The sequence below is a fragment of the Pagrus major genome, chromosome 23 (assembly GCF_040436345.1).
Source record: "Pagrus major chromosome 23, Pma_NU_1.0".
NCBI classification, from domain to species: domain Eukaryota; kingdom Metazoa; phylum Chordata; class Actinopteri; order Spariformes; family Sparidae; genus Pagrus; species Pagrus major.
This window is the reverse complement of record NC_133237.1, coordinates 11,748,919-11,759,065: the sequence shown is the minus strand read 5'-3', so window position 1 is coordinate 11,759,065 and position 10,147 is coordinate 11,748,919. Positions and strand designations below refer to the sequence as shown.

Below are 10,147 nucleotides of genomic sequence, written 5' to 3'. Positions count from 1 at the left end.
GCACCGCCAATTGTTAGGGAGACAAGCCCTGCAAATGACCAATCGCCTTTCTCTTCCTGTCATGCCGTATACATTTGCCGATATATATTTTTAATCTTCACAGCCAGTTTGACTCTACACTAATCCAACCCTTTTGCTCTGCAATCAAGCGTTATTTCAACGAGATTGGATCATAGCAACGGAGTTTTTTGGCGCTCTGAAAAAAAGTTACGCCCAAAGAAATGATTGGCATTTTAAAGATCAAATCAAGAGGCGGAATTCAGAGGTTGCGCTTGAATTTTTATCCTGGCGTACGCCGATAGTGACCCGGCTAAGTAGAACCAAAAACTGACATTTACAGCAGGCAACAAAACATTACTGAAACCATGATTGCAACGCGCCAGCTACAACAAAATGTTGCACAACGGAATTTTGATTTAATAGCATCTGTACTTTATTTTAGCTTCTATCTCAGACTCAGCAAACGTCTGCATTTGCCTAGGCGAGGCGCCTCGGTGAGAAAAACAAGCGCCACATATCAAGATAAGTTCACGCGTTCGGTTGTTTCAATTCTATTTGACAGACCACCAGGGCGGAGTTTCTGCCTTAAATCTATAAAAACGTGAAAAAGGGATAAATGTCTTTTACAGCTGTACAAATCAGATGAAAGACGAAAGGAAGTAGCCCCAGTTCTGTTCTGACTAAAGAGCAGTTCTGTCTCAAAAGACACCAAAACAGTGGACAACTTGGTCCATCTTTGCTGGAGGGATGCCGTGTGACATGAAACGAGCGCACCCGCACCTCTCGGCAGCTTGGCAGTGGACCAGTTATATTCCTCTGTGTCACAGTTGGGTGGACTGAAATTCTTCACTCCGGAGTTTGGTTGGGCACACGCAGATAGGGGAACTTGCTGGTCGTCCAGTTGGCAAATTGACGAAGTTGTCTTCGGAAACTTGAAGGCTCAAAATAAAACCACTATGACTTCGACGAACATGTTTCAGGGGTTGGAGACTGGTTCAAAACCAAGCTCAAGGTGAAGAATATATAGCCGTGTAGCTTTGTTGTCTGTGAAAGAAAGGGCCTACGGTGTCTTATTTTGAGTGTAGTAGTCGGCCGGTCAGCTAGTCAGTTATGTGTAGGTTATATGATAGCTGTTCGAAGCTTCACTTTTTTTGCTATTGCCTTTAAAGTTAACATCAACAGCCGCGATGTAATGACTAAGTTGAGCCAAATATCTGTGTGGTCGTTCATCTTGAGCTAGCTTGGTTTGAGTTGTCTTGCGTTAGCGAACTTAAGAGTCAAGAATTAGCTTTTAAGCTAACAGACCAGGCGTTGTCTGTCTTGCTGCGCCTGCGGAAGTGTGAAAGACACTTCAGGCTGCTGTTCTTTGTACTCGCCAACATCGGCGTTGTGACCACATTGTTCTTGTTGAAGGAGGTTCAGCTTCCGCACTCGAAAGCGTCAGTTCTTGGTTCAAAATACTCGAGTTTACGTACGCTGCGGTTCTTTGAAACGTGAGAAAGTATAACGTCGTCTTAACAAGCTAAAGACTTCTCAGACGTATGGCGCCATTGCCAGTGTGTAATCAAATAACCTGTTATTTAGCTGCGCTGGGTTAAGCTGTCGTCTGTACTGTAACATATTTATAGCCATGTTATCTTTTGTATTCGACTTGTCTTCTTTGTCAGAGTGCAAAAATATGACATCTTTCTGTAATCAGTAAACATTAGCCTCCATGACTCAAAGACATCGTGAAAACATTAGTGTCACTCTTGAATATAGCATGGAATAAAAAGTCACACTTGCACAAGATAGTTGATCTAAACAAGACTTGGACAAATTAGTTGGATAGGATCCTGTTCAAGTGGTACTATATTCTTCCATATTCTGCAGGGTGTTGCAGCCTCCTGGAGGTGGCTCCAGTAATCTGTTCGGTGGCTATGAAGAGGATTCTGCAGCATCGAGAAGACCTCATAAGATGGCCTCTAAAGTTTTTGCTCCACCAGAGCAGCCCGAGACTGTACCCAAACGCTCCAATCCACCAGGTCAGAACAAATTCCCAGCGCTAATGTTCTGTATGTGCATAGGCAGGCCATTTGAAGCATCTGTCAATGTCCAAGGTGTGAAAACTGTTACCTTCATGTGATAATTCCAGTATAAACACTGATTCTTTTATGCACCTGAATGTAATCCACCTCTAGATTTTGTGGAGTGGGTGGTAGAGGCAAGTATGTTTTCTAGTGTTGACAAATGGAAACTGCTGGGTCACCCTGACTGCCTTAGAAACATTCAGAGATGAATGTCATTATGGCACTGTGGCTATGCAGCAAAGCTTAACATACATCTCTGTAACTCTTCATGTAGGTGGGAGGACAAGCGGAATATTTGGGGAGCCTGCACCTCCAACTCAAGCACAGAGAACCATGCCTCCAGGTGGACTGACCAGCGACATTTTTGGGTCTGCAGAAAGTGCACCTGGCCAAAGCCCAAGTCGAGGCCACCCAAATAAACCAAAGGTAGGCCATGCATCTGAATGTTATACTCTGCCTTGACTTTACTTGGACTTTTACTTTTTTGTTTATTTCTCATCACCACTGACTCTTGACAATAAACACACCAGCTAGTAAGCTTTTAAAGCAATTGTCAACCCCAAATTAAAAGCATATTGTCTACTTTCCACTTGGTAGTAAGGGTCCAAAAGTCTGCTAGTTGCCTCATCGCCAGTTACTACTTGATCCTCATTTTATCCTGTAAGACTCAAAGAGCCCAGCCACTGTGTCACATGCCATAGCGTATCAATTGGTCTTCTCCACAGGTCAATAGTGCAACCAAAGCATTGTGAGCTGTGGACTGCTGATTCTATTGCATCAAGCTCAGCAGTGACACAAATAAATTCCAGGGAACGATCAGATAATTTAACAGTTTTCTCTAAACGTGCAGAGGTTGGTGATAGTGTTAATATTCCACACAGCTGTTTACTTAAAGGGCATGTAAACAAACTAAGAGGTTTATCATGTCTGGGAAAGATGAACGTTATAAAAATTTTGGAAAAGCTTTTTACAGTTATGTTACTGTGATTGTGTTCATTTGGAAGGCTTTAGTTGTTGGCAGATTGTGGAAATCTTACCAATATCAACAGTATTAATGATCAATTTCTTGTCACAGAAGCTCAAATGATGTTGGTCTGTAACTCTACACCATTGCAAAGCCTGGTGGTATGACATAAAAGAAGTTGCTATCCCTGGCCATAGTATCCTGTGTTCAGGGAGAAAACTAAAATAAGCTTTATTAATTGCAAAAAAAAAGAGTGAATTATCTAATTTAGATTTTAAAAAGTACATTTTCTTTGTTAAACTGAATTAATCTGCATCAAAGGGAGATTTTGGAGCTGCAAACTCACAGCATGTGTAATGGTCACTTGCTATCAATGACTCGTTTGATCCTTTACACAGAGCACATGTGATAAAACAGTGTCTGATTATAGAGGAAAATGTTGTGTTGAGCCATATTATTGGGTGTAGTGATTTTAAACATTAATTTCCCTTTATTTAGCTAGGTAAAGTCAGAGACGTGGACAAGGCGAGTAGCCTGACAATGCAAATAAGACAGAAATACTTTCACTTCAAGAAGCCTTTGATATGAACATGGAAGATGCACTATTTTGAGCATCTGCTTTGGCCTTCTTCAAGTAGCACTAAGAAGAAAGCCTGTTTTGTCATTTTTATTGATTGCACAGTGAGAAACCTCTTATCTTTAATTTCTTACAGGACAATCTAAGTGTGGGACCTGAGCCTGAACCACCAGGTGAGTCTGTGGTATTAAGGAAAAAGTCCATGTGAGCTCTTAATTTTTTTTTTTTTTAAGAGATTTTCTTTATATTGAGTCATATTGAGTATATTCTACTCACTGCTACATTTTGAGTTTTGCACCTGTTGGATACAGTTTTCCCCTTTTTGTAATATCTTTTCTTTTTCGTCTTCAAGCACCTGAACCCAAAATCAGCCAACCTGAGGTGAAGGAGGAAGCTGCCCCCCCAGCTCCCATGCCAGCCAAGGAAGAGCCCGCTGCGGTCTCGGCCCCTCCGGTGCCTGAGCCCTCTCCTTCCTCGCCTCCTGATCAGAGAGATGAGACTGCTGACCTGAAGAAACATGAGCCTCATCTGGGACCCAGGCCTCGTTCTCACAATAGGGTCCTCAACCCCCCTGGAGGAAAGTCCAGTGTGATATTCTACTGATGAGCTGAACACACCACTCCTCCTCCCTGTCTGTGTCCACACACTCCTTGTCTGCTCCTCTGTCAATCTTCTGTCATTCCAACACCCCTCGTCCCACGGTTACTTCACCTGTACATCTAAACGCAGACCAGGATTTCTTTTGTTGTTCACATCAAACTCCTGGTCACATATGTTGTCCTCAACTTCTTGCACTTTCAGCCCCTTTTCTTGCTTTTCTTGTCCATTTCTTCAATGAAACCTGCAATCATACAATCACAAACCAATCACTTTGAATGTGACACTGTTCAATCCCAATATTGCGGTTACTGTTTTCACTGTTTTTCTTTTTAAGCATGTGATAATGTAGTTTGGTTTAAGGTACAATTATTTTGGAAAATGTTTTTGCATCTCAAGAATGGTTAAGACATTAGAGTGATTGTACATTGTTCAGCGTCAAACAGTCCTAGATTTGAAATTATTTGGTGAAATTATAGTCCTGGTGTAAGAATTTGTGGCAGACATACATTTCAGGGTGATTGTTTTAAACCTTAGTGTGTAGGCGCTCAGTCTGGAGGGGGTGAATAAAATCTTCTCACCAGTGTAATACGTAAAACGTTTCAGGGAGTTCCACTAGTGCCAGATCCTAATGGATGACTACATGAGACCTTTTTGTTTGGCCATTTTTCAAAATAATACATTTGTTAGACAGTAAGTAACGACTGTATGATCAGAAGCCTTATTCATCTTTCTTGCCTTCTCATGATTCTTCCTTCATGGTTTCTTTCTCTAGATGCCAAAAATTGACTTTAAAAACAAAGATGAATACAGTTGTTTACTTCAAAATGTATCTGCTTCCTTAAAAAAATTCCATTTTGATTTTATGCGATTGTATTGTGCAGGTCCTTTTCTGCTTTGTTCTCATTGCTTGCTTTATGAACATGCCTTTTTTTTGCTTGGGTCAGGCCTTTGTTTATGTTTTAAATTAAAACGGCTGAAGACAAGTGAACTCTGGACAAGCGTGTGGCCTGCCTGAGTCCAGGTGGGCTCATTGATAATCACTCTTTCACCCACTTAATGACGCACATTAATGTTATTCTGGTGCCAGCCTGTCCCCCCGTGTGTTGATGTGCCTGGCAGGCAATGAGCACAGCAGAAGAAAGAAATCCTGTGTATTGCAATAAAACTGTTGTTTTGCATTTAGAGTTTTCTCATTTTGTTTACTTTCCAGACACACAGAACACTTTTGCTTATTATATTTGAGATTCAATAATCACATATTAGAAGGGCTGTGTAAGTGAATTTGCTTTTCATAAATGGAAATACCACTCATACTTGTTAAATATTTGTTTGGATCAGTGTAAATGTGACATACAAACTGAGTCTTGTCTGCTCCATTATTACTTTGTAATTCTTGAATCACTGACACTGATGCTTTTGTCCACATTTGCCCTTTGGCAGCATTCTGTGCAAGCTGCTTGTTATAGAGACAAAATGGCCACTCTATGCCGAAAATTTAGTTTAACTTTGCAACTACACATTGGAATCTGTGGTACTGTTTTTCATTTTCTCTTAAGCAGCAGTAGAATATAGACAGACACAGATGGGTAGGAGTCCTATTCATGATACTAGCAAGCCCACAAGCTTGGTGTCTTTATTTTACATTTAAGTTTTGATATTTAAGCATGTGTTTCACATAAGTGAGAACTCAGACATCAGGTAGGACTGGTTCTATACAATTAATAAGCTCAGCTAAATGGCTTTGCTTATTTAAGAGGTAATACCTCTGAACATGGCAGCCATAAAATTAAAATTTCATGCTGAGCGTCCTGCTGTGCTTCCAATTGTGGATATAAATGACTTGTCATTGGTGTAGAATGAGTACTGACTGACCATTATGTGCAGCATGTTGAGTAACCAAAGCCTCTTTCACATGCAGCTTGACTTTACAACTCATGTTTGTCTTGAGGAACAATGTATAAGATTTGAGGAACGGTATAGACACTCTCCTCAACCATGACTAATGTGAATGTACACTTGATATTAAAGCAAATTCTTCATGTGACCATTGACTGCAAATGATGGTACAGAATGGCATATGGTGCCTCTTCGACAATAACATGGGGCATATGATCAATACTACACTCACACAGACGTTTTCAGTTATTCTGGCTGATTAGGCAGACCTCTTGTCTAATGGAGGTCAGTGGAGCGATGCTGTGAGCTTGCCGAGATTGTTTTACTCCTCATTATACTAAAAGCTAAAGATGTTTATATCACTTTTGCGCCACCTTAATGTCGAGCATCCTGTCACTCATTGGTAGGATAAAAACAGGACAGGAGGTGGGAAATCTAAGTTACAACAGTGAGTCAGGACTCTGGAAAAGTACAGTCTGAAGTCACTTCTTATTCTGTATACTATATTAACTGTTGGGTTTTTTCTGTTAATTGTAACTTATTAAGCGGGGAATAATGAATGTTTTAAATAAGATGTTCAGTTAAGAACCAAATAACAATCACAAACAAAGAAACATATCTTAAGGTATACAAGATATTTTATATTCTACATGCTAAGAAAACTGGATCCTATTTGTGTTTCACAACTCAAACCAGATCTATCCACATTCATGCATGTCTTCTTTGTCCATTTTGGTACAGTACCAAGCAGCAGGCCTAAACCGAAAACCAGGAGAGGACTTTGAAAAGGACCACCCATCTTCTGCTGTGAGTCTGAAGAAAATCTAGGAATGGTGTGAAATGTGATTATTGTCAGTATTTTACTGCCACCTACTGAATGAAATAAGAAGGACGACTGAAGCTTTATGCTGATAAAAGAGGTCCCACTGACATTTGGATATGTACTTGATATTCATTATGGTAGATTTAAACATTTTGCTTGCAATTCATTCATTATATGTTGGCCTCACTTGAGTTATCTTAATTTCTTGCTGCCATTTGAAATAGCTGTTAAATTCAGGGTAGTTAAGATGAGTTTGGCTTTGGCGCTGTGGTTCCTTTATCTGCCCAGTTTTTATGCTTCATTGGCCAGTTTTTGTCTCCATTGTTAATCCTCTCCACAGGAAACAATAGCCCAAGCTACACTTGTCTGACTGAAAGAGAGTTCAAGTGAAAGATGTTTGCTCTCAACCTTTATTGTCTGGGACTGATACTCATACGCTGTATAATGTCCTATCTGTGGGGTCTTGAGGCTGTAACCTTTTATGTTTAAGCCATCAGTCTTGTCAAACATAAAATGTATATGTTTACCTTATACGGGAAACCACAGTCTGCATTTGCAAATCCTTTTACTTACCAACCTAACAAATACATATAATAATGTTAGAGATATTCCTCCCCTTTATGCTAATCAGGATTGTCCACTGCAAGAAGATTTTTGCAGCTGTGTTTATCGATGTTGCAGAGTTGAGTGAATTTCCTGCAAGTACCTGATAAAAGACTGACTGTGGAAAGATAAATTCCTCACCATCTTGATCAAATGACTCCTGTAATGGAGGTAAATACATTTTCTGACCATATAATTGTATCAAAGTGGGGGAAAAAACTCATTCAAGAGATTTTTGCCCTCTAAGGTTCTGCATGTTTCTTACCAGCCCTCTTACTATTCCTGATCATATCACCATGGTTAGTAAAAGATTATATCAGTTGGTTTAATAATTATTTTAAGGTACTTGATGACTTGTGCAGCCTCCTGAATCATGATGGCTGGTTCTCCCTCCTTAGCTGCAGTTTTGTCATTTTTCACTGCAAGAACCAAACTGACTGGTGACCTTTTAAGGGACAGAACTGTTCCTTTAAACAAGGTGTGGATAGTGCATATTTAAAAAAAAAAATCGACAGTACAGATCAGACCACCAATCCCTTGAAAAAAAACTTTGCAACGTAAAACATGGAAAATGGATTTCTTTGACAGTGTTCAGAGGATGTAAGCTGCTCCTGCAGGTGCTTGTTAAACAGAAGTGATTTTGGTACTTCTATTCTGTCAGGTGTTTATTAAAACACATTTCAACATATAAAAAATAAAATAATCAGTCAATAAGTTTTTATAAAGTGTAGTCATGTATGATTACTTAAGGAGTGTGCAGCATTTTGTTTCATTTTTAGAGAGTGCTTTGTCATTATTATTAAATTCTAGCATCAGGTCCTGCTGCGGACTCAGGTCAAGTGGGATACTAACAAAGTATAGGAAAAGCTACAACTTCCGTTTTTGACTTCCAAAATAAAACTATTGGCAAGCCTGTCGCTTTATAAACCAAAGTACAAAAGACAGGGCTCCAGCTACTGTGGAGAACACATGTCATGTCCATTGAGGGAGATGAATACATTTAACAAGAAAAAAAGCTGGAATGTGCGGTTTTTGTTTGTTTGTTTGCTTGTTTTTATTTTTGGGGGTGTCCAGTGAAACTTTTCATGGTTTTACTGGGGAAATTTGGCTTCAGTACCTTTAAATTATACAATAATATGAAAATCCTGATTACTGCTCTGACAAAGGAGATGTTCTAGTCTCTTCAGCTTTATGTGGCTTCAGCATATCACCATATTTTTGCATACAGCAGATTATAGAAGAACTGACTGAGCCAATTAGAAATCATATGGGTATAAGTACTATATGAAGTCGGTACATAAAATCCCAAACCAGTTAACTAGGAATTTAAACCTGGGATGTAGGAAAGGATGATACTGATGATGCCAGAGTCTTTGAGCTCTAAACAATTAGACTAAGTTTAGGAGGAAATAACTGTATATAAGATCTGTGTTTTACTTGGTTTCCCATCATTTGTTCCCATCAGGCACTTAGTGCACTTTGGCTGGTCTGAAGGGCAGAGTTTCTACAGAAAAGCATTGACCACTAGGTTTATTGATTAATAGATGTTGTGTATTGTGCGTGATCAGTAAAAGAGATGTGAATGTGACTTTTTCCAGAATGGGGGTGGAGAACATGCTGATAGAGATCAAATAGCTCCAAGAGACCAGATAAGAGACACAGTGAGGTTTAATGTGTGGGTGTGCGTGTGGGTGTGCGAGCATGCTTTTCATGTACACAAGTAAGTTTGTTGATAAGTGCAGTATTTATGATGTGCGTTGATAGCATACATATTTGAATTTCTTTATTATTTAAAAAAAATTATAGTGTCTATAAGACTCAACAACAAACTATTATTTTAAACATGTGTGTGACCTGTTTGTATTAAAGGAGCTACTCTAGCAATTAAGAATTGCACCTCAATTAAATTGGGAGACACAAAAAAGAAAGATTACAAAAAGAATGGTCAAAATTGAAGGAGCAGAGGGTGAGATAGGTCTATCCTTATTTCAAGTTCCTATGATGATTCAAGCTTCAGAAACACTGAATCCTACATTTCCCATAATGCCACCAATGGCATTGTTTTGTTTGACCCTCCCTGTCCGGAAATTGCCCACGTGTTTCAAACTCCACACCCTCAATTTGTGACACAGGCTTTGTTATGAATGTGTATTCTCCTTACCAAAACTGAAATAAACAGGATGAAAACATCACAATTATTTCTTCTCAGACGTTTGAAAGCTTCCACCAGAGCCCCAGAGGACATTTTACTACTTTTTTCATAGGATGAGTAGTACTCCTAGTGACAACTAAACTGACCTTTTAATGTGTAAAAATGTCCCTTTTTAGTTATCATATTTGAGATTAAAGGAATGTGTCATTTAATGTCAGTGTTTATCAGTATTTACCCTATCATAAAATTCAAGTGTCTGGCTTTACTTTGAAATCGTGACGCCGACTTCCGGTATGGTCTGTCTGACTTGACGCAGTGAGGCCGCTTGCTCAATGCAGACGGTGTGACGTCAGCCAGAGTCGGTCAGCTGGCTCCTCCATCTGAACAGCAGGGAGAGCCTCTCCCATAGGGAGACATCACCATCAACGCCCGAGCCTGGCCAGCAGCATCGGCGGCCCGCCGG

The 10,147-nt window shown here is 39.8% G+C and overlaps 1 protein-coding gene across 1 annotated transcript; it reads left to right on the top strand.

The window, feature by feature from the left end:
- The first annotated feature begins 625 nt into the window (after window positions 1-625).
- Window positions 626-5,388, top strand: jpt2 (Jupiter microtubule associated homolog 2). The gene is made up of 5 exons (XM_073494875.1): window positions 626-1,012; window positions 1,873-2,024; window positions 2,344-2,495; window positions 3,747-3,783; window positions 3,963-5,388. Exons 1-5 carry the CDS (start codon window positions 957-959, stop codon window positions 4,211-4,213), a joined length of 648 nt encoding a protein of 215 aa, XP_073350976.1. The 5' UTR covers window positions 626-956; the 3' UTR covers window positions 4,214-5,388.
- The last annotated feature ends 4,759 nt before the right edge of the window (window positions 5,389-10,147 follow it).

Coding starts and splice junctions, on each gene's coding strand:
- jpt2 (XM_073494875.1), top strand. CDS start 957: ATGACTTCGACGAACATGTTTCAGGGGTTGGAGACTGGTTCAAAACCA. Junction 1,013..1,872: donor GGTTCAAAACCAAGCTCAAG/GTGAAGAATATA, acceptor CATATTCTGCAG/GGTGTTGCAGCCTCCTGGAG. Junction 3,784..3,962: donor ACCTGAGCCTGAACCACCAG/GTGAGTCTGTGG, acceptor TTCGTCTTCAAG/CACCTGAACCCAAAATCAGC.